This window comes from Leiobunum rupestre, chromosome 4, assembly GCF_980474605.1.
Source record: "Leiobunum rupestre chromosome 4, qqLeiRupe1.1.hap1, whole genome shotgun sequence".
In the NCBI taxonomy this organism is placed as follows: domain Eukaryota; kingdom Metazoa; phylum Arthropoda; class Arachnida; order Opiliones; family Sclerosomatidae; genus Leiobunum; species Leiobunum rupestre.
In genome coordinates, this window is record NC_143387.1 from 9,143,711 (window position 1) to 9,168,244 (window position 24,534).

General features: G+C 33.2%; 1 protein-coding gene across 1 annotated transcript in view; it reads left to right on the forward strand.

Annotated features, from left to right (window-relative positions):
• Positions 1 to 24,534, forward strand: part of LOC149946014 (ATP-binding cassette sub-family C member 1-like) — a 38,252-nt gene that overhangs the window by 10,821 nt on the left and 2,897 nt on the right. Inside the window, exons 7-19 of the mRNA XM_090170705.1 lie at positions 5,176 to 5,430; positions 6,862 to 7,065; positions 8,656 to 8,802; positions 9,408 to 9,495; positions 9,890 to 10,077; positions 11,844 to 12,020; positions 13,633 to 13,800; positions 13,869 to 14,071; positions 14,313 to 14,415; positions 14,480 to 14,995; positions 18,773 to 18,972; positions 19,798 to 19,945; positions 23,979 to 24,227. Of these exons, the coding sequence (XP_090026831.1) occupies positions 5,176 to 5,430; positions 6,862 to 7,065; positions 8,656 to 8,802; positions 9,408 to 9,495; positions 9,890 to 10,077; positions 11,844 to 12,020; positions 13,633 to 13,800; positions 13,869 to 14,071; positions 14,313 to 14,415; positions 14,480 to 14,995; positions 18,773 to 18,972; positions 19,798 to 19,945; positions 23,979 to 24,227 (2,646 nt within the window). The remainder of the gene's footprint in view (positions 1 to 5,175; positions 5,431 to 6,861; positions 7,066 to 8,655; positions 8,803 to 9,407; positions 9,496 to 9,889; positions 10,078 to 11,843; positions 12,021 to 13,632; positions 13,801 to 13,868; positions 14,072 to 14,312; positions 14,416 to 14,479; positions 14,996 to 18,772; positions 18,973 to 19,797; positions 19,946 to 23,978; positions 24,228 to 24,534) is intronic.

Consider the following 24,534-nt stretch of genomic DNA (forward strand, 5'->3'; position numbering starts at 1 on the left):
TATCAATATAGTGGGTGATAGTATTAGTAATGCCAAGGGTTTTTGCAAAAAGGTGTTTAAATTCGTAACGCTAGTACGCTCCTCGTCAGTGATTTGGACCAATGAAAGAGCTGTCTTAATATCAGCTTCGTCGGTTTCACAATCGACAGCTGAAACGCTAACCGCGGGTGAGGGGTGATCAAGAAAGTGAAGACAGAAAAAGGCCCAGGGGCGGCGATATAGGGTACGCAGGGTACGCAACTGCGTGGGGGCGCAAGAGGTTTGGGGGCGCATTTTTTCGAGGACTATTAAGTGAGTAAGTTTTATAGTTGGTGCCAAAAGTAGGTAAAGACTGGTTTAAATTTGATGTAGTTCAGTATTTAAACACAAGTAGTTTATTTAAATGCGTTACGAGTTTTACGCTACTTCATTTTAACTTACTCTTCGAAGAATTAGTTCATAACGCAGGGTACACGCCGGAGACTTTTTAGATTATCTAGTCGCGTTACGAGATTTACTCTACTTTACTTTACGTTTTACTACTAGGAATTAGTTCATAAAGCAGGATACACGATGGACACATTTTTACTCTATGTTACATTTCTATGTTGGAGAGCTTAATAAGGAGACGGGTTGTTTAAATTTAAAAGTAACATATAATGTGATATTCGCAGTGGCGGCACCAGGATACTTAATTCTTTAATTTGGGGGCCCCCCTTTACATACACTACTTAAACAAAACTGTGACCAAACCGGTTTATTATTAATAATTTACAAAAGAAATGTACATGACTGTTTAAATGTACTCGGAAGTTATTTTTTTAGTCGATGAGCATAACAATGCACATATGGGCAACATCCTCCAACAGCATTCTCCATTTTCACTTACAATTAACCTTTTCAGTTTACATAGACCCACGTAGTGGCAAATGCAAGAAGCTCATAAACTGCTGGATTTTCGTCTGCTAAGCAGACACTTTATTGAAAATTCGTCTGCTTAGCAGACGAAAATCCAGCAGTCCATGAGCTTCTCGCATTTGCCACTACGTGGCTCTATGTAAACTGAAAAGGTTAATTGTTGCAAAAACACTTGCTAGTAGCCACGTTTTATTTTATCTTTATTATGGAAATTGGAACTCGGAGAGTCGGAAAACCGCGCAATTTATCATCTGTCTAACGATGCAACACTTTTTGAAGTAGCTAGTTTAGCAACTACAACGAATCAAGGCTGTGTTCGAAAAAATATTAGAAATCACTGTTCAGTGTTCGCAACTTAAAAACGGCAGGCTTTTAATTCGGATTTTGATATTTCTAGTTTCGCAAATCATTTTAGGGGGCTGTTCGAGGCCCCTTAATCTAGATTTGAGGCCCCTACAAGCGAAATAAAAGTAGGCTGTAGATTACGTAGCCTACCCCTGGCGCCGCCACTCGATATTCGATGTAGTTTTATCTAATTACCGTCACATTACCCTACATCATTTTTGTCGAAACAAATTTCCAAGCCTTAGTGTATTAACTTTGAGTCCGAAACTGACCTTTTTTGCTCCCCAAAATCCTGAAATTTTCGACAAATTTCTCTCCTCCGTAGGCAAATCAAAGCTGTAGTTTTATTCCTAAAATAGAAGGAACTTATGTGGAGGGATTCTGTTTACTTGTAGAAGTTTTCAAACCAGAGGTTTTTAATCATAATATTAGGCTTATTATTGAAATAAAAATATTTTTTTTTTACGCGCGCGCTAAGAAGAATTTACAAGGAGCCTTCGGTTTCATATCGTTTTCTACTACGTAGGCTTGTGTATGCCTATTTCAATTACTACTACGTAGGACTTTTTCCTGGGTGTTAAATGAACCTGCTTTTAATCCCAGATTAAAGAAATGTATTACAGACAATTAGCCAATGATACGCTTCGCATTTTCTGACGTCATGGGTGCCGAGAAGAATTTTAGAAGTCTGGAAATTCGCCGAAAAACTCGATTCCCACCATTTCGACTTCTTTTTATAATAATTCAAAGACCACTTAACCGATTTTGATGAAATTTTCTGTACTTGCTATAAAATGTTTGCTCTTTCTAATGAATCATTAATTAGCCATAGCTAAAATTTCGTGCAATCAACACTTTAACAGAAATTCTTTTATATTGTTATCGGTAAAACTACCGGAGCAGTTAGGGAGAGTAACGGGTTTTGCCCACGCGTTGGGCACGACCACGGCGGGGGGTGCTACGTTACGCTGGTCTTGCAATAAAGCGGTCAGTTGAGCAACCTGGGTCTGAAGTGCTAAAATAGCCGCGGCATTAGGGTCAGCTTGGTTGGGTGTTGCGCTATTAGGCATATTGGCACACAACTGGGAAGGTCCCCTGTTTTCTAAATCCCCTATCACTATTTTGAAGAGAAAATTGAAGCACTCATGGCAACTATAAAGCTTTCCTAACTGGGGAGAACAACCGCGTGTATGCTTGTCCCTAAAATCAGTCGTGAACCATCAAAAGTGCAGAACTACCCAAAAACAATGAGAGCATGCCAAAACGGACAACTAAATTAAAATAATAAGATGAGGGAGCGTAAGTCACCAACCAACCAGACAAAAGTTATAAACACTCCTAGCGTAATTAAAATCATGAGACGTTACTGAATGAAACAATTGGAAAACCTAAGCAAACATTATCTATAAAAACTGGTAACGCGCAATTCCTAACATAATACGACCAAAAAAGCTAAGCCTATCGAGAAAAATTATAAATTAATTATCCGCGTCCTAACGTAACATTGAAAATTACAGTCCAAAAAAATCAGTAAAGTAAGACCATTTATTTAATGGGGTTTTAATTAGATAATCCGAATCCAAATCCCAAAAGTTAAAAATTTTATCCCTTTTGGGAAACGAGTGGCAAGGCACTCTGGTTAAAGAAATTGTTCTTCTTACGGTTGAATCTCGATGAGATTAGTTTGATGGGTGGGCGTCCGAGGCTCTTCTCCGAAAGGTGCAAAGCGCGGAACATTCTATTCACGGAGTTGAGCCGAACTTAACGTTGAACTGGAACTGGAATTGGCTGCGAAGCGGAAACCGCCGGTCAGCTTCTTGACCTCATCGTCGAGCGGAAAGCAGGAGCTCAAGAGAGCGAAACCCCGCACGTGGCCCCACAGGCGGTCAAAGGAGACAAAGGCCACTACAGGTCCACATTAGTCCTTCCCAAATTGGAAAGCGTTGAAGAAGTTCGCAAAAAGGTATTGCGGGGGGTTACGAATTCGAGAAACGGGAACCAGCCACAGGGTTAAAATATAAGGGGGTCATTTATAAATGTTCTATTGGTAACGGAACGTTACAAGCTAAATTTTTGTCCCGCGACTACCAGATTTCAATTGAACCTCTAATTATTCCCAATTCAATGGTTGTATATTTCAATGTCATCACTCGCGGTTCTAGCGTTTGATCGATGCTCCTGACCACGAAATCTAGGATTGATATTACCAGTGTTGTTGAAGTCTCGAACAACTCGAACAACGCTGGTGTTTATCAGTTTACTTGTAGAATAGCGTCCTGTGAATAGTGTTTGAGAGAAATAGCCTGATCGAGTAAGTTAAAACACCCTTTTATATATAAAATCAATATTTACACTATTAGTGGCTTCGTGCTAGGGACAGCAATTGTTAAACCAATTTCCCCAAGCTAGAATAATTTGGAAAATACCTTTAAAAACATAGGTACAAACATAATCCAATTTTGAACTCCTATGGGATTAAACAATTTATCGCGAAATATTTTCATTGGCGTGTCTAAATATATCATTTTATTTAGTTTTGAAAGCCACTAGTGTATTATTATTAATTAATAATACATAATTAATAAGTATGCCTCCTTATTCTTGTGAACAGCAACCTTTTATGGTAGAGTTTTTTCGTGAAGGTAACAGTAAGCCATTTGATAAGAAAACGCTGTCCTTAAATTAGACCCAATGATCACAATGGTGTCCGAGATGTTCGCGACTTCACCGTCATTGCTTCCCAGTGACCCTCCATCAAGCATTGCCCAGCGACCCTCCATCTATAGCAGTTCATGATGGGGATCTGGCTCAAAGATTTGACTTTTATAACTTTCTCATTAACAAAGTTTACTGATAGTGTCTGATGAATGTTCTTTCTAGAGAAATTAGCCAAAGTGCAGTTTAGCATAAATGTCCGAGCAGTTTTACTTAAGAGCGTTAGCAAAGGCTCCAAAGCCTTCTCACTAAACCTGGTTGGCCGTACAGTTTAGCAAAAACGTCCGAGCTGTTATACTTAAGAGCGTTAGCAAATGCGCAAGGCCTTCTCACTAAACCCGGTTGGCCGTGCAGTTTAGCATAAACGTCCGAGCAGTTATACTCAATAGCGTTAGCAAATGCACAAGGTCTGCTCACTAAACCTGGTTGGCCGTGCAGTTTAGCATAAACGTCCGAGCAGGTATACTTAAGAGCGTTAGCAAATGCACAAGGCCTTCTCATTAAACCTGGTCAGACAACATCGGTTCCTGCAGCACATCAATAACGTCATATTGTTGAACATATAAACGCAGTTTCCTCAGCGATGGATTATTCGAAAGGGTTCTGTTCATTGACCTACAAAAGGTCAGAATTGAACCCACTGACTTCTTCCTCGGAGCCTGTATATATGATGTCGATCACCAATCTTTGTAATTTGTGCGATAGAATCAATTATGTTCGCCGTCTCGGAACTCCTGTTGTGATCTACAGGTTATTGTGAAAAATACGTTTTCATGCCGAGACTTGCATCGCAGCAGGAGGAACAATTATTGAAGCATAAATATCTTGAGCTTTATTTCGTTAAAAATGTTTCATGAAATGCAAATAACATAATTTTTTTAAATTTTTCATGACGTAATATAATAGTGAAATTATGAAATTTTGGACAGAATGAAGTTAATTTTTAGGTTTTAGATGATGACTTACACATTCTTACCAAAACATTATGTATACCACCTTCCTATGAAATTTGCTTTTCAAAAAGGTAAAAAAAAATTAATAAATAAATAAGGAAAATTGTATAATTTTATGAAAAATTGTTTTTAAAAAATAGTCCTGACAGATTAAATTGAAAGAAGCTGTATACAATTTTCGTAACCAATTTTCAGTTTAAAATTTCCAGGGAATTTCAATTGATTGGTACCCTATTCTATTCAATGTTTTCTTTTTCCATTGCAGGTTCTTCGTATTTCGTGCACGAATAGAAAGAATTTAACTGTGGGGCAAATATTAAACACTATGTCCGTGGACGCATCCAAGTTTGACTTGCTTGTTAAACAAACGAATACGGCTTGGTCGTCTCCTTTTCAAATATCCATCGCCTTCTACCTGTTGTGGACCGAGATTGGTGTCGCTACCATCGCCGGGTTACTTATTATTGCAATTACTATACCTGTCAACACTGTAGTGGCCAAGAAAGTTAAAGTTTTACAGGTCAGATGGATATATTTTATTAATTGAAGTTTTCTTGTTAATCTTGCCACATCATGCCGGGATTTATATCTAGTTATTTTAGACCAAATTCTTCACAATCTAGCTAAATTAAAAAAAAACCTTTTATAATAATATGTTGTTTAAAGGGTATTTCATACGTTGGTTAGCATTGAAATGTAGATATTTATAGAGCGGCGGAACATTTCGAATAGATTAACAATGGTGCTGATTTTTAAGGGATATCCGTTTTAAAGGGATTATAATTAAACTGAACTATGATTTAAGGGTTTCGCACCACCTATTGGACATGTATTTTAAGATAATTGCCCATTTTTAGAATTTTCTTGACGGGAACTATGTTATAACGATGGAAGATTTAAGGGAAATATACTTTAAGATTTAAGGGAAGTTTGTTTTAAGGGATCTAGGCTTCAAAGGGTCTAGTCTTTAAGGAAACAGATCTACGTTTTCTGCAAGATACTTTACCCGAATAAAGTGAAGACGGGTCGTTAGAAACTAGACGGCGCATGTGGCTCGCGCATGACGGAGCTCCAGCTCATCGTAGTCGTAAATTAGTAGCTCATCTGTATGCAACATTTCCTTTGAGGTGGATAGGTTGACTTGGGGCAGTTGAGAACCAACAAGATCTCCAGATTTAAAACCAAGTGATTTTCCTAAAGAAGCTTAAAAATTAACTTTTGATACTCATTATCAAATTTTTCGCTGATAAATTTAAACTACTGAATAAAATGAAGAAAACAAATTTTAATTTTAAAACTTAAGCCCGACTAGTTTTAGCCGAGTGATTTCCATTTATTTGAGTTTTAAATAGACAATACAAAAAGGAGAAGGGCTAAGTCAAAAAGATGACTAACGCCGTCATCAGGGGTGTGACCCATTTACACCTGATGACGGCGTAATAACTCGGCTGAAACTAGTCCGGCTTTACTTTTAATAATAATAATAAAAATCTTCATTTTATTCAGTATTTTTGTACAATTAGCTAATACATTTTAATTAAAACTACTGAATTTAGGCAAACAATTTGATTGATGCAAGAATATTGTTCATCAGTTTTAGGCTGTGTATTCCATATATCTGAAAAGACACACTAAAGGTCCCATGCTCATTTTACATTATCTACTCATTGGGACTTATTGAACCCTTCCCAGAATTTTTTGCAATCTTATCCGTAACACTCAGTACACATATATGATATGCTACTGCTTTGCGGAGTTTAAAATAATTCAACATGAAATTTAATCAATAAACAAATGCAACAGTAGAAATATAGAAGGTTTATTTATCCCTTTACCAAAAACATAATATTATTTTTTCGTCTGAAAGGTTTGTTCGATTTTAGATTGAAAGCAACATTCTTAGTTAAAATCTCTCGTAACTGCTGCATCCATCTTAATTTCTGTGTTTCAGCACAAATTGATGAAAGTCAAAGACAAACGATTGAAAATAATGAGCGAGATTCTGAATGGAATCCGGGTCTTGAAAATGTACGCTTGGGAGAAATCCTTCGAGGACATCATTTTGGAGTTTCGCCAGAGAGAAGTCGGTATTCTCCGAAAGCAGTTATATATTCAGTTGGTGACAAGAACTCTGGTCGTTATAACGCCAATCATGGTTTGTCCTATTGATTTAAATATTAGTAGTTGATTTACATTAGGAAAAGAAGGTTTGATAAGAGCACCTGTTCTTCACTTATAAACTGTGACGTTTACATTTTAGCGGTCCGTTATAATGCAATTGAATTGGCTAAAATTTAATCGAAAACAGCCCATTTATATATCACTTTCCCCAATTAAGTAACATTTCTTAAATTCAAGATAATATTTCCAAATTAAAATTAATTTACTTACCCAATCGATAGCATCATTCTTCAAATGAAAATTAATTTTCACAATTGAAAACATTATTCCTTAAATTTAATTAATTTAATCGATTTAAAGGATAATTTTTAAAATTAAAATTAATTAACCACATTGAAAGCATAATTCTTCATTTTGAAATTAATTTAGCGTATGGAAATCATAATTTTTAAATAAAAATTAATTTGCCCAATTGAATTCATAATTTTTCAAAATTAAATTTATTTACACTATTGAAAGCATAATCCTTCAAATGAAAATTAATTTACCCCATTGAAAGCATAATTATCCAAATAAAAATTAATTTATCGAATCGAAAGCATTAGTTAACCAAATAAAAATTAATTTTCAAAATTGATGTTATTATTTTGCCAATTAAAAATAATTTACCAAATTTAAAGCATAATTCTTCAAATTAAAATTAAATTTACCAATTGATAGCATAATTCTCCAAATTAAATTAAATTTACCAATTGATAGCATAATTCTCCAAATTAAATTAAATTTACCAATTGATAGCATAATTCTCCAAATTAAATTAAATTTACCAATTGATAGCATAATTCTCCAAATTAAATTAAATTTACCAATTGATAGCATAATTCTAGTTATTTTAGACCAAATTCTTCACAATCTAGCTAAATTAATTTATCGAATCGAAAGCATTAGTTAACCAAATAAAAATTAATTTTCAAAATTGATGTTATTATTTTGCCAATTAAAAATAATTTACCAAATTTAAAGCATAATTCTTCAAATTAAAATTAAATTTGCCAATTGATAACATAATCCTCCAAATTAAATTAAATTTACCAATTGATAGCATAATTCTCCAAATTAAATTAAATTTACCAATTGATAGCATAATTCTCCAAACTAAATTAAATTTACCAATTGATAGCATAATTCTCCAAATTAAATTAAATTTACCAATTGATAGCATAATTCTCCAAAATAAATTAAATTTACCAATTGATAGCATAATTCTCCAAATTAAATTAAATTTACCAATTGATAGCATAATACTCCAAAATAAATTAAATTTACCAATTGATAGCATAATTTTCAAAATAAAACTTAATTTACCCAATTGAAAGCTCAGTTCTCCAATTTAAATTACATTTACTTAAACAATACATAATTTGCGAAATTAAATTACATTTATCCAAACAATACATAATTTGCGAAGCTAAATTTAATTAACTCAGTTTAGGTTCATTAAGAATCATTCATCCCGTTTTTATTCAATTATCGTAAATACCAGAAATTTACGTTCCACATTGATAGATCATTTGACGAGTAGGCTTTTATACCTGATTTCAATATAAGTATTTTTATTTATTAGGTTGGCTTGTCAAGCTTTGCACTCTTCTTATTGATGGATAAAACCAATGTCTTGACGCCCTCCAAAGCATTTGTGTGCCTCATTTACTTTAGCATCATGAAAGGCCCTTTAAATGCGTTGCCAGAAGTTATAAGTAAATTTATAATGGTAATTAAGTGTCTTAATTTTTATTAATAATAAAACATGTTCAGCGATTTGCCTAGAAGTAGTATCACAGAAATCAAAATACTTGTATAAGCGATAAAGTTTAAATATTGCCTTACAAATAAAACTAACATAAACAAGTGACTCACGCATGTGCGTATGAGAGGAAATTAACAGAGGGCGGTATTCCTCAAACCGCCTCTCGCCACCTCAAACCGCCTCTCGCCAAATAGTCGACACCAGAATCATCATCCAAAGTAAAACCTCAAATCTTACTTAAAATTCAATATTGTCCATTTCAATTCTTTCAATTACAAAAAACCTCTAAATTGTGTCAGAAACGCTTGATTTTTCAATGGTAATGAAACATTGAGAAAATAGTCCATCAAATTTGAGGTTCAATATTTTTCAAATTTGAGATTGTAGCTGAAGTAATTGCAGATATTTTCAAAAATGTACCCAATATTGGTTATGCTTAGGGGAAGGGTGAGGGTTGGAAAACTTACTTTATACATATTTTCGTAAGTCTATGATTATTAATATTTTTGAGTTCATTTTCCTCAATCCAATTTTTTTTTAACTTCATTCTTTTTTATGTTTTTTTAAAGGCACAGGTGTCTATTCAAAGGATAAGTAAAGTTCTGTACTCGAAAGAATTTGAAGATTACACATTGAAGAGGAACATCAATCAGTACGGTAAGACATCAGGAAGACATTTTATAATAATAATTTGTGGTAGTGAAGGTAATATATAACTTACAATAACTTTCTTTATGTACGAAATTATCGGAGTAATTGAAATAAGGTTCAAAGCGACACTTCTTAAAATCTTTGAATTTGGGATTTTCGTTAATTGAATAATTAATAATATCTTCTGCGTGATACACTTTTTTAAAATTTAAACTTATAATGAGTAAACTATTTTTACTAGACTGCTCTAAAAGCGTAAAATAATTGTTTTTATTCGTTATGAGAAGGGTGCTCCTGAATTACAAATAATCCTAAAATATTTAGTAGTTTTCCACATCAGTATCTAACAATTTTCACACTCAAATATTTTACACTTCTGTAAATATGTTTTTCTACGTAGACATTGTCGTCGAAGAAGCAAGTTTCGGATGGGGAACAGGGATGAAACCCACGTTGAACGACATCAGCTTTTCCATTCCGAACGGATCGCTGGTGGCAGTTGTTGGGCCTGTTGGCTGCGGCAAATCCTCCCTCTTAGCATTTCTACTTTGCGAGATGAATAAGCTTCAAGGAGAAGTCACGATTCAAGTAAGAGCGACATTTGGCATTTTTTTTAAAAGCTAGAGGGTCTCGACAATATTTGAAATATAGTCGCTGACCGATTGTGACCCAGCAAACAAAAAATAGTCCCATGGATATCCAAGAAGTATCAGGTTAGGATATCGCGATATCCCTAAGATGAGCTTAAGATCCAAACTGTGAACTATTTGATGTACTGGAGATGCCAAAATGTCCGAAAGAAATCGAGTTGCGCTAAGTAGGTTGGCCTTGGAGGCTATCTTACGAGACCGTTCCTTCCAATCCAACGCTTAGGGAACCCAACACTGAGATATTTCGCAACATGAAGAGCGACTGTAATTAGCCAGAGGAATGTCGTCTAACACATAAGCTTTCGTTTTGAACGAACACTAGGTAGTTCGGTCCATTGAGGAAGAAAAAACTTGCCAATTACACGATCAATAACTAAACCTGCCCAGATGTTAAGTCTAAATTGCACGTGGTGGTGAAGATGAAATCCCCAGTCAGGATTTACGTCATTCCACGTGTGGTGGTTTTGGTCGTTAAATGTCCCATCTCTCGATCACGAACATTCATCGGACACTAAGAGCTGATTGAGAATATCAGGTTTTCCGTCACAAATGAGGCTAAGCCAGTTGCAAAAATCAAATAGACGTTCCATATCTCCATCATGAAGAGCTGGCTAGGAACGGATGGAAGTGATGACTGCGAAGAATTTTCCCACATGATCCCTCTAGCGCTTGCTGGCGGGTGTACTACAAAATAGACGAAGTACAATTTCGTCCATGTTGATGTTTACCGCGGAATCTGGGATTGCCATTTCCATTCTCGTTGAAGTCGCAAACAGCTCTTGGGCTTCTGTTAGGATAGCGATCTTGAAACCAATAGGCACACACAAAGAAATTTTACACATTTTTAAATAAGGCTATTGCCTCATATTACCAACATAAAGTTGTGAAAATCGGTCTTTTACAACCAAACCAACTATATTTCTACATTTTCAAGTATGCTCTACATTTTTTTATTCAAAGCTTTCGTCCATCACCCACTGGTCAAAAATATATTTTTGAAAAACAAGCAACTCTTTTTCAATTTTTCTGAAGTTAAATTAAATAATTCCCGACTTAATACGTCTTTATAAAACATTTTTCTATTGAACTTTTGGCCAAACACCAGTCGAGTCATACATTTAATTAGAGTATATCAATATTATTTCACCATTGACACTTAAGAGTTAGAATGCAACCATATTGTAGGGATGCGTTTTTCGTTTGCAGATTTGGGCACAAATATGTTGGAAGGTGATAGCGTATTTAAATGTAAACTATAATTAATTTGATGGTGTGAAATAGCCATTCGGTTGTAAATGAGATTACTTTATTAATATGAAGGAAACCTTAATTAACACATTTAAGTGGCTAATTGATTGCAAAATGGTTTTTACTAAATCCAAACTAAAACTTAAACTACAGGTAAGATCACTGTAAAATGTTATCAATTGTATTCATAAAATCTATACTTAAAAGACTGTCCGTGTAAAGGTAATTAATCAGTTATTTTGAATTCATCCTTGTCCTTAATTTTCCTATAATACAGCAGTTACTTACTCATTAATGAATATTAAACAGCTTATTTCATGATCAAATTACAAACAAGTAGCTATTATTAATTTGACCTATAATTAAAATCATTTCTCTAATTTATTTCACGGAAGATTGATATTTACCCTCAGATTGACAAAAATATTTTTTAAAGGAATGCATTTTTGAACTTAGGGCACCATTGGATACGTTCCGCAACAGCCGTGGATTCTGAACCAGTCATTTCGAGAAAACATTTTGTTTCTGAAGCCGATGGATGAGAAAAGATACCAGGACGTGATCCAGGCCTGCGCGTTGGAAGTCGACTTGGAAATGATGCCTGCCTACGACCACACTGAAATAGGTGAAAAGGTAAATGCACCCAATATATATTCCGATCATTAAAATTTCAAATACAGTTATTTTCTTAAATTATAATATTCGTATTAGTTGTAGATAAAAGTAGAAAGTGTTTACGTTGATATGATGATTACAGGAACTTTAAAACAAGCAAAAAATACCAAGCAAAAATAATCAAACCAAACGTGCAGAATATGATTTTTAAAGCCTGCATTTGCATCCAAAAATGTAGGCTTTGTCCCTAACAGCCTTTCCCTTTACTTCCGAGTGTTATCTCGTTGTTTTGGGCCATCGCTGCTGGGGAAGGTAGGGATGACTCACTCTCACTCGCGTCGTCCACTTTTGGAATTCTCCGAAAGTGACGACCTCTGACCCGAAGGGTTAAGAGCAGGGTAAAGTTACCGGTGACGCTTACTATTGCACCACAGTGAGTGCGCAAAGTTTTCTTGCCAGACTTTCTTCTCCAGCCAATTAGGTTGGAGACCGGTAGCGTCACCCGAGGGGCTCGCTATATAAGGGACGTCGGGACACTGCACCAGCTCTCTTGGTTACGGACTCCGACCGAACCAGTTAAATCTTTTATATTCTATCTTCTAGAGAAAGTTTAGTTGACATGCTTTGTTACCGTTGGTAAATAAATATATATTATTAATAAAGAGTATTTTATAGTTTGACTCTCGTACATGGTTTAGACATAAGCCTACAATTTGCAGGCTTCACAGATTATATTAGAAAACGGGGTCCTACTTGGTTTTTTAAACGATTATAATGTTTTATAATACGCAACGATTTCGAAATAAGAAGAAGTTAAAAAACGCGCGTTCAAATGCATTCGTCCTCGGTAAAACATTTCCTCTTTAGTGTCTCTAAATCTGTAGTCGATAAAAGCAACTGAAGAGATGTTAATATTATAAATCAGTCCTTACTAATTAATTAATCTTTTATTATTAATTATTATAAATAAATAATAATCAGTTATTATTATACCCAAGGCAAAACCTTAGGCCCAAGTCATCTAGCGACTTTTAATGTCACCTGAATTATTTCAATGGATAGACCGATACCCACTTTGCACACTGCCGTGGGAATAAAGTGTCTAAAATTTCATTGATTTATCTATCACAATCCCTCGAAACTAACATTTTAAGACGGTCGGCCGAATTCCATTTTTAAAACCATGTTGCTGGTCAATGATTTCATTTGTTTTATTACAAAAACAATGAGGGTAAATAAAAATTTATAATTGGAAAAATGTAATCACGCAAATAAGAATATTGCACCAAAAGATCTTTCACTTTTGATATTTTTTGACAGTCGTGCCCGCCCTCCGCTGAAGTGGTCTGACAAAGAGGCTGATGAGCTTTTACTTAAAGTACAACCGGCCTATGCTATTCTCCCACATGGTTTATTATAGTTGTAGGATAATATTATATCAGGCTGCCCAAAAACAATAAATCCTTCTGTTTTCTTACAATGCATTGAACGCGGCGACAATTCTTTACTTAAACTATCTGATTCAATAAAAATTAATTAAAATCTGATTTTGGTATGTAATTTTTTACAACTTAATGTTTAAAGTTTTGTTCGGCATATTTTTAATTTTGACTTTATACGTTTAATGCAGGGAATCAACTTGAGTGGAGGTCAGAAACAGAGAGTGAGTTTAGCCAGAGCTGTGTACTTGGACGACGATATCTATCTGCTGGATGATCCTTTGGGTGCTGTGGATGCTCACGTTGGTAAACATATCTTTGACCACGTTATAGGCGCAAACGGACTGCTCAGAGACAAAGTGAAATTCTATCTTAGTAGCACTCAATTTGAAAAGATACCGACCATTTAAATACCTTTTTTATGTAGACTCGAATCCTGGTAACGAACAACTTGACATTTCTGCCACAATTAGATCAAATAGTTTTCATGGACAGCGGCCGAATTGTCGAGAAAGGATCGTTTAATCAAATCATGAACACTGACGGCATTGCTCGCGACTTTTTCATGAATCATATGGATGTGAATTCAAGCAGACAAAAAAACATAGAAAACTATGAAGAGCCACGCTGGTATGTAATATTTATAAGCGGTTATCAAAGAACCAAATGTTCTAATGGGAAACTACACTACCGAATTAAGATATATCGTTTTTTAGAACCCATTTTCCTCAACAATTTTAATTAAATTATCCCACTTTCTCTTTACACTTTTGACTTAAAGCTCTTATTCAAAACTTGCTTGTAGTAGACTTACTGAAATCACCCCGATGGTGTCATTCTTCATTGTCTGAAATCAAATTATCTGTCTTAGGGTTAGTCGTGCCAAAGAGAAGCCGTTAAAAGTACCAAAATTAGCAAACGAAGAAGGGAACAACGGTGAAATTATTTTGAAGGAAAACATAAAGAAAGGAAAAGTAAGACGAGCAATTCCTGGAAAAAACGTTTTATCTCATTTGTTATTGGCTATTTCGATTTTAGGTGTCATTCGTCGTGTACCTCAAAGCTGTTGGAGTTATCTGGATATCGCTTCTCCTGGCTTGTACCATTTTCTCCAATTTAATTTCCGTGTTTTCTTCATATTGGTTGGCGTTGTGGAGTGAAGACGCGAAAATTGGCGAAACTCTGGACACTGCCCAAAGAGATTTTCGTTTGACCATCTACGGTCTTTTAGCTTTCGGTCAAAGTTTTGCGTATAGCTTTGTGATTATAATATTCGTGGCAGGAACTCTGCGCGCATCCCTGACATTGCATTCTCGGATGCTGAATAGTATCTTTCATTCGCCAACAAGCTTCTTCGATACGACGCCAGTGGGAAGGGTGCTTAATCGCTTTTCCAGGGACATTGATATCGTTGACAATGAGCTACCAATTTCGTCAAGAATAAGCCTAGTCACGTTTTTTGATTTCGGACTTACCATAATAGGAGTGTGTATGGGAATTCCAGCTTTTATAATAGCTGTCATTGTGGTCGTGTCTTTGTTTACCGTCTTGCAGGTAAGATATTTATTTATTTCCAAAATTTTCCGTCAAGTTAAAATGTCTTAAGCGTATGTTCTTGGCCATCGGAGATTAACAAGGGTGAGAAAATCGTTGAGCTTTAATAAAAGATTATTGGTTTCTTCAAAATGTTGAGAAGCGTTATCCGTCTATAATAATGCAAATGTAAATATCTCACTATTTTAACGAATAAATGTCCTTCTGTAGTAAGACCAATACCAGAAAATATTAAACCTATTAGCCTGTAATACGCTGCCGGGAATTACCAACGCCTATTTTTATTATTTTCGAATTTTTCAACGTAATAATCAAATGACAATTTATTATTTTTTTAAAAACGTATTATTTATAAATAAATTTGGTTGAGATGTATTTATTTAATTGAAAATTATTATTACTAAACAATTGTATTAACGTTAATTATTTAAAATTTTAACTAATATTTAGAACTTAAGGGTAAGTTTTAATAATAATTTAAAATTCGCGCAACAAAGATTGTAGAATTATACGCCATTAGATGGCCTCCTAGGATGTAGTAGGATATACATTATTTAAGCTCAGGGGCCTTGTAATTTGTTGAAAAGTAGAAACTCTGACTAGCTTGCTATTGAATTAAAAAGAGTTCCAAATTTAGAATATAAAACTGTGACTATAAGTGAAGATAAGTCACCAAGTGTTAAGGTATTTTGTGAAAATAATTCGGTTAAATTTGCAGTTGAAAAGCCAGTCCTTTTATTCAGTTTTAATATATTTTAGACTGTAAATGAAGGAGTGACAGCAATGGTTAAAATTATAGTGGGCACTGATCAATTTGACCCCATTTTTGTTAACAGTGTGAGGTCTCAGTAGTTTGTTTCTAATTGCAGGATTTCTGGTAAATTTACAGTAGAAAAATCAACGAGGCGAGTCCTATACTTCAGTTAAAATAGATTTTTATAGTAGAAATTAAGTTATTTAGTGAACGAGTGATACTAATGCATAGTACCATTGCTAAGGAAGCAAAGTACATGTACATTGTAGTCCACAAAATACTTTATTTTTTCAAAGACATTCCACTCGTTCTTTAATTAACTAATTTAGAGACTGAAAAAATTACTTGATTAAATTGTGTTTTTTTTCAACTGGAAATGTTACTGAATTCTTTAAATTGTTTTTTAAAGACAAGACCGAATCTGGTAAATTTTAGTTGGAAAATGCATGAATCAAGTATTGAAGTTAATGATTTGGTTGTGCAATGTGAAATGTACTAAATTTAACTACACATTTGGAAAGGCATGAACCAAGAATTAATATTGTGAAATTTATGATATCTCTGTAGCTCCTACCTTTAATTGATACAATTTTAGGAATTCTTATGAAATTGAAACTCTAGTCTTCAACATGTTTAATATTGCTTCTTTAAATTTTGGCTTGAATCAAAGTGTAGGATCTGTCATTAACAAAACTAACATTTTTTACTATAAAGTGAAAAGTTATAAAACTTCTAAAAAAAAACTGGTATGACCTCCGAGTGACCGGAAATGACAATTACATAAATTGTTTATTCAAAGTGACCTACAAATTACTATATTAAGTTATTGATTATTGGATCTTGTAACTGAATGATTACTTATGGCTTATATTTACAAAAATAATTTCTACGATAAATATGCCCTGTAGGGCAGGGAAAAGAGCCAGATATTAATTAAAAATGCTTTTGTCAAAGCAGTTTAATGGTTATTTAATGGGTGGGGGGGGGGGTGAGTTGGTACCTAGAAAGGTACAGATATTGCTTTAGATTTTAAGATATATTTTTTGCAATTACTTTCAAAAGCCAAATATATTTTATTACATTTCATCAATTTTCCTCTCCTTTTCACAAATTGATATTCATATTTATCAGATGGAAATGTATATATTTTAAAACCCTTTCCTTAAATTTGAGCTTTGAAACTGTAACAGGAAACTGATAAAATATTAAATTACAATGGATTACATATAAGTTGACCATTTAATTTGTAGCAACTCACCAAAGAAAATACACTATTAAATCAGTATAAATGTTTTGTAATCTACCTAATCAAGAATATTATCAACTACATAGCCCCTAATTTGATGATTAATTTAGTATTGATCTCCACCCATTGAGATGTGAGAGAGACTGCAACTATATAAGAAGAGTGTTATGTTTTCCAGTAATATCCAGAAAAATATAAGAACTGATCAGGATTTTTATTCTAATAATAATAAAAATAATAATCAGCTAAGCTAATACCCAAGTCACAAACCACAGGCTAGCACCCTGTTAGTCATGATTCAAACTCAAATTTAATGTGAAAATATTATAAATTTAATATATATAGTTTTCAGTATAATAGTAAACTGGAGTTAATTTATTGGGTAGTATAGTACAACAAGTTTTAAGCAATATCAAGCCCTAAAAATAACAATAAAAACCAAGTGCCACTTCATTTTTAAAATATTATAAAATGCAAACTTACAGACATAATTTATAAATTAAATGAAAGTAAAAATCGCTTACATATTAATTAAATACAAATAAAAAGCATGATAATTACTTTACAATAACTGTGTACTTATTTATTTATTCAAACTAGTGACGACACCGTAGCAGACGACTGTTTTAAAACAAAGGGCCAGGGTTATTAAAGTAAAAATCTGCTTCCTATGAGTATGAAGGTTTCGTTATTTGGAATACGTGTTTTTTTCTGTGTCTCTTTTCGTTATTTTCTTATGGAAAAAGCTCAAACCTTTTAAAAGTGAGTGATTTCCAATATAGTCCCCCCTCCCCGAATAGAAAACCCTGGATGTACACTCGTACTCCTTTGCATTTTAATATTTTATCAGTTTCCTGTTACAGTTTCAAGGCTCAAATTTAAGGAAAGGGTTTTAAAATATATACATTTCCATCTGATAAATATGAATATCAATTTGTGAAAATGAGAGGAAAATTGATGAAATGTAATAAAATATATTTGGCTTTTGAAAGTAGTTGCAAAAAATATCTCTTAAAATCTAAAGAAATATCTGTACCTTTCTAGGTACCAACTCACCCCCATTAAATAACCTTTAAGCTGCTTTGATAAAAGCATTTTTAATTAATATATAATGTTGCCGGAATTTCATTTACTTTTTTGAGGAAATTAAACTAGCCTCAATTCTGAAATATTTTGCAAACCGCTATATCCTCCTTTACGAACATTGGACAAATCAATACACAAAAAATTTACGAAATAATGACTAAAGTAATAAAACTACTGATGCTAAAATTTTATCAAACTTTGAATAGAAAGGAATCAAGTTCCGATCCATCTTTTATACAATTCCGATTCGTTCTTACCAAAATTCCGATTTGGATTTTGAATAAATTCTTTGCGTCCGATCTCTTTAAGAACAAATTCGCGTATCATTTAAAATTCCGATCCAAGAGCGATCAAGAGAAGTTACATCATTTACATTTAATAAGCTAAGGTAAGGGCTAATACGAACTAAAAGGTGTGCACAGTTTGATGACCCGACATTCACCTTCAACAAAAAGTACTTATTTTTAAAATATAAAAACAAAAGAGAACATTATGTGCAGAAGCACGGATGGTATTTAATTTGAAATTGTGTGTGAAACGGAGCTTCTAGAATTGAACGCTTATAAAATGTTAGCTTTAAAATATTTTAGGTCAAGCTTTGCAAAAGCTAATGCTAACAATGGTGTCTTTAATGTGTGGGACTTGTGTTCCCGATTGTTACATCAGTGTCTTATCAGTATTTCTCTAATAGCGATTTTACGCCGCAGTCAGTCGACAATTGAAGAGAATTTCATCGATAAGGCATTCTTTTGTGGTTTCACACTTCTCGACATCTCTGAGTGGCTTGACTATCATCCGAGCTTGCAGGGCATCTCCCAGGTTTTTGATCCAGTGTCGAAATCTCATCGACAACAGCAGCGCAGTTTTCTATTTAACGGAAATGACCGGAAGGTAAATTGGTCATTGAAAATTTGCACTGTATACTTGACCGGATGCCTTGGGTACCAAGCAATAATTTGGGAATGTGTGAATAAAATGATGAATTCGAAAGTCAGGTCAAAGGGGGAACTCTACTTTTAATTTGAAATCTTCCAAATATTTGTGCTTCTAAACGTAATAAGCGTGATATTCGACATTTTTTCTAGCAGGGTTCTTAAGTGTATTGTCTAAATTGCTAGAGCAACAGCACTCGAAAGGCACCTTCATCTTCAATACTTGGATTAATTACCACAAACATATTTTTAGTTCATCGTTCTCAAGCAAGAAATTCTTCGGAACTTAACGAATCCTCGAATGTTAAGGGACTTATACTTCAAATATTAAACCCTTCAAAAAGTTCCATACCCAAGGTGGATGACGTTTTCTGGAAACGCAAGTAATTGGAAGACCGTTTACGAATTTTGATTAGGTCGTTGAAATGTTAATTTCTGAAAACCCAACGCCTACTGGGCATTTCCTCATTAGTCAATTTATAAATCTTTTTATTTTCGTACAAAGGACGTGGAAATTCAATCTTTTTTGTATTTTTACTATCGCTTTTCTCCAATAATCCAAATGTGTTTCAGTGTTTCTGATCAATAAAACTTTGGTTTGGTAAATTCTTCCCAAACAACTTGATCTCCAGTTAGACGCTTCTTTACAATCAATACTACTAAAATTATTTAATACAAATTGTGTCAAATTAAGAATTTTATCTCCAATAAAGGATAAAATATTTAAAACTGCTTTATTAATCAAGTGTTTACTCTTTTTGGAAACTTGAACTTGGATTAAAAGACCATCTTTTTTGTTAAACAGTTGGCTGAACATAAGAGTGGCAGTCGTAGGGAGTTTACTTCTGTATTTTGCAGCAATTTTTGCCGCTATCTCTAAAGGAAGACTTTCCCCGGGAGTTGTTGGCTTCCTCATCTCAAATGTTAATATCGTAAGTGGTTGCGTTCAGAGATTAACTTTAGCTAGAAACTCGTAACAAATCTAATTTTTTTATTAAAATTTAATTTGTAGAATACATTATTTACCTTGATTTGTTCTGGGATTTTGTAGTAGAAGAGTAACTCTGTGACATCAATTTACTCTGATTTTGTTGTGGCGAATAGTTCGAGTGACCGTTTCGTAGATAATTTCTGGATAAGCTGATGATTTTTACCTCTCCTAGGAGGGGTTATACAATCACCGTGTCTGTCTCTCTGTCTGTGTGTGTGTCTGTCCTGCGAATGCGTTCGCATTATCCGTGCAAAGGTTAATCATTGCGTATGCAGTTTCTCGAAATTTCTGCGTTCGCTGTTTCTCAAGGGGTTGGCAAAACCACCATGTGACGGTGATTGTTAACGGATTAATTTGCGGTTGGGTTTGGTTTGGATGGTGTTTTTTCGTTAACGCTCACCGTCGTGACGGTTTTAACTCAGTTTGATTGAGTATTTCTTTATTGTAATGTTTATGCGTAGGTTGTGAATGTTGAGTTCGTGTTATGACGGTTGCGGGTGTTGAATTCGTGTTATGATGGTTGTGGGTGTTGAGTTTGTTGTGTTTGTGTTATGGTGGTTGTGGATGTTGAGTGTGTTGTGTTTGTACGGGCGTTTACTCTCCAACTTCTTCTTAATGACTTTGGGACGGACCGAGTGCTGAGTGTTATGCAACCTCTCAACGTCCAATGGCAGGGTTTCCACCAATTGTTCACGGTATTCGTCTTAGTATCAATTTGTGATTTATTGGCGCCGGCCGGGAATCAAACCTGGGTCTGTCTCGTGCAAGAGATTTACTCTAACCACTCAGCCACCAACGATTGTTAAGTTACGGTGTTTTTCTAAAAAACAGCTTTGGCGAATGTCCTTTACAAAGTTATAACGTTATAGGTACTATAATTTATTCTACATCATTTTAAATATTTATAAATTATATTAATCTTATATTTAATGAAATACTTATAAATTATATTAATCTTATATTTAAAGAAATATTTATAAATTATATTAATCCTATATTTTATTAAATATTAATAAATTATATTATTCTTATATTTAATTAAATATTTATAAATTATATTAATCTTATATTTTATTAAATATTAATAAATTATATTATTCTTATATTTAATTAAATATTTATAAATTATATTAATCCTATATATTATTAAATATTCATAAATTATATTATTCTTATATTTAATTAAATATTTATAAATTATATTAATCCTATATTTTATTAAATATTAATAAATTATATTATTCTTATATTTAATTAAATATTTATAAATTATATTAATCTTATATTTTATTAAATATTAATAAACTATATTATTCTTATATTTAATTAAATATTTATAAATTATATTAATCTTATATTTTATTAAATATTAATAAATTATATTATTCTTATATTTTATTAAATATTTATAAACTATATTAATCTTATATTTTATTAAATATTTATAAATTATATTAGTCTTATATTTTTAATCAATTAAGTATTTTTATGTTAAATTTCACCGTGATCAAGAATTGAACTCGGGTCGCATTGTTACCACGCGGATAGTTCACCGCCGAGCCATTGACTTCCTTAGGGAAAGTGTTAAAGTAAAGGAAACATTATGATAAGGCGGTTTTTTTACTAAACGGATTTATACAATATCTGTGGATATTTTTTATTGAACTTTGTTTTTTTATTTTTGTGAACTTGTTTTTATTTCGTCGGGAATTGAACCGGGAGCGCGGTTTTAGGACTTTGATTCGTTGCCGCTGTGTTATTGTTTCCTGTTACGTTGTGTTATAAATCTGTAATATATTATTCAATGACGTTGTAAAACTGTTTAATTGTCAGTAGGTTTATTTTTTCGGATAGGCTTTTTTGTTGTGTTTTTTAACTGATCCAGATTACGTTCTTTTTTGTGTTATCTTTGGTATTGTTGGTTTTTTCTGTCTTATATTTGTATCTACTATTTTTAAGTTTATTTCCTTTTTCCCGCAAAATCGTCCAGTCTTTGAGGAACCTTTAAGAGCGTAAGTCATGCCCTAAAGCTTATCCGGTTCTATTGCTTGATTTCTAAGTATTTGAACTAATTTATTGCTTGACTGCGTTATAATATTTTTCTATGAATTATTTTGATTCTGAAGTCTGATTGCTTGACTGCGTTATAATATTTTTCTATGAGTTTTGTTTCTGAAGTCTGATTGATTGGGTTGTTATTGTGTATTGTTCTATTCTTTATTTTTATTTTTTGAAACTCTAATATTTTAAACTGGATATAGTATAACTTTACTTCTTCGTATTTCGAATGTGCGTGACGTGGAGGGTATTTTCACGTTTTATTACGATCAGTTTTTTTAATTTTAAATATCTTTCGTTTTATTTGTATTTTCTTTCGTTTTTTCAGTCGTATATTTTTATCGAGTTGTATACATCGTGCGCTTACACTTATGTTGGTCTGGTTTTTAACTGGGTCGTCATTACTTCGTAATTTATTTTAAACGTTTTCTCGACTTATTAAGATGTTTAATTTGAAATAAAATGAGCGTTAAAGATGTGGCAAGTATTTCGTAAGCGAGAAAAATACAAATACCCTCTGTAGATATTTATTTCATTAAAATTGGCTTCGTATTATATTTAACTGATAAACTTGTACCGTAAATAGGGTTAAATTCAATTGTGCATTGTTTTAGTACGTCTAACTCGCTGTTAATTTATAATATTCTGAATAAATTATACTCGGTTGTTTCGTCTCAATTATTTTAATCATAATTAAAATTTTATACCGGGCGGGATTGAACCGGGATTACGTTTTTAGTAAATAACTCGGAATTGCGGAGATATATCTTTAAGAGTCATCTCGAAAAATTAATACCGCTAGGGACAATTCTTCCGAGGAGAGGTATATTTTGGCTTGCCAACTTGTATTAGTTAACACTTTTTACACCTCCTTAACAGGAAGAGTGAAAAGTGTAGCCTGAGTACGCTGACCTTGACGAATAGTTCATTGTGTAGAGTCAATCTCTCCCCCCGAACAAGTGAATATTTTAATTCAACATACAAGTTGTACTCATTTACAGTAACAACCTATACTACTACTTTGAACAGTATTGGTTAATTCTATTTTAATTTTGGGGCGTGGCTTTAATTTGATATTAGCCAAACGATGAAGAAACCTTGACGAATTTGGGTTGATCAAAGACTCAATCGATCAAATCATTATCAAAGTTGGATCATATTCTTAGTAAAATTTTAATAGAACAAATAATATTGAACAACAATATCATATTTTAAACATGGTTTGATTGGTTCAATTTTATTTTAAAACATTCCACTAAACTAAATTTTCGTAAGGGTGCATATTGTTAAATAGTCTTATTAGTAGAAAACCAAAATTTTTAGATCTTACGTACAAGGGCTTGTTTTCGAAAACTTCTTTTACCGAATAACAGCAACTAAATGTACTTTCATTGATGTTTAATTAAAATCGGAGGCTGATCTTGTTGATTAGCGCACCTTCGGAAAAAATCATGATTAAATGGATCAAATCAAGATTAAATTGATTAAATCAAGATTAAATTGATTAAATCAAGATTAAATTGATTAAATCAAGATAAAATGGATTAAATCAAGATAAAATGGATTAAATCCAGATTTGATGAATAAAAAAATGATTAAAAGGATTAAATCAAGATGTAATGGATTATATCAGGATTAAATGGAATAAATCAAGATTGGTTGGATTAAATCAAGATTAAATGGATTGAATCAAGACTAAATGGATTAAATCAAGATTAAATGGATTGAATCAAGATTAAATGGATTAAATAATTATAAACACGATTAAATTATGAATTAAGGAACACCTTCCGGTATACTGCCCTGCCTATCGGTAAAAACTATACCTTTTAGAGAAATGTAGTTCTAGCTAGAGTAAAAAGTTAAGTTAATACTGCATTAATTACACTAAATTCTTTTGACATTTATTATTTCAGATACTTCAAACTATTCCGAGAATAGTGAAAAGTACAATCAACGTTGAAAACCAAAGTGTCTCAGTGGAGCGCATTCACGAGTACTCCCATTTGTCTTCGGAAGCTTCCTGGGAAACCACCAATCTCGCACTTTCTCCGTCATGGCCAAAGGAAGGACGGATTACTTTCCGACAATGCAGCGCTCGATACAGAGAAGGACTAAACCTCATCTTGAATAACATCTCCTTCGAAATACGTTCCAAGGAAAAGGTTTCTATGAATATTGTTAATTTTATTAATACATTGTCTGTGACCCAGGAGTCAAATTCTGAACGGCCTTGGTCGTATAGCTGTTATGATTCATGACAGTTACAATGAGCTCATTTTTCATATGCATATAAACTGAGTGTGCATAGGTTTAAAACGAGTACAATTCGTTTTTCAAAAATTGGTTTATGTGACTGTGCCCATTTAATGGGATTCCAAAAATAATAAAGAAAGTTCTCCTTTTTTTGGGCACCACATGTCCCCATCGGGCGACTGTAATGAGATAGCCTAAAATATATAAAAAAAAATT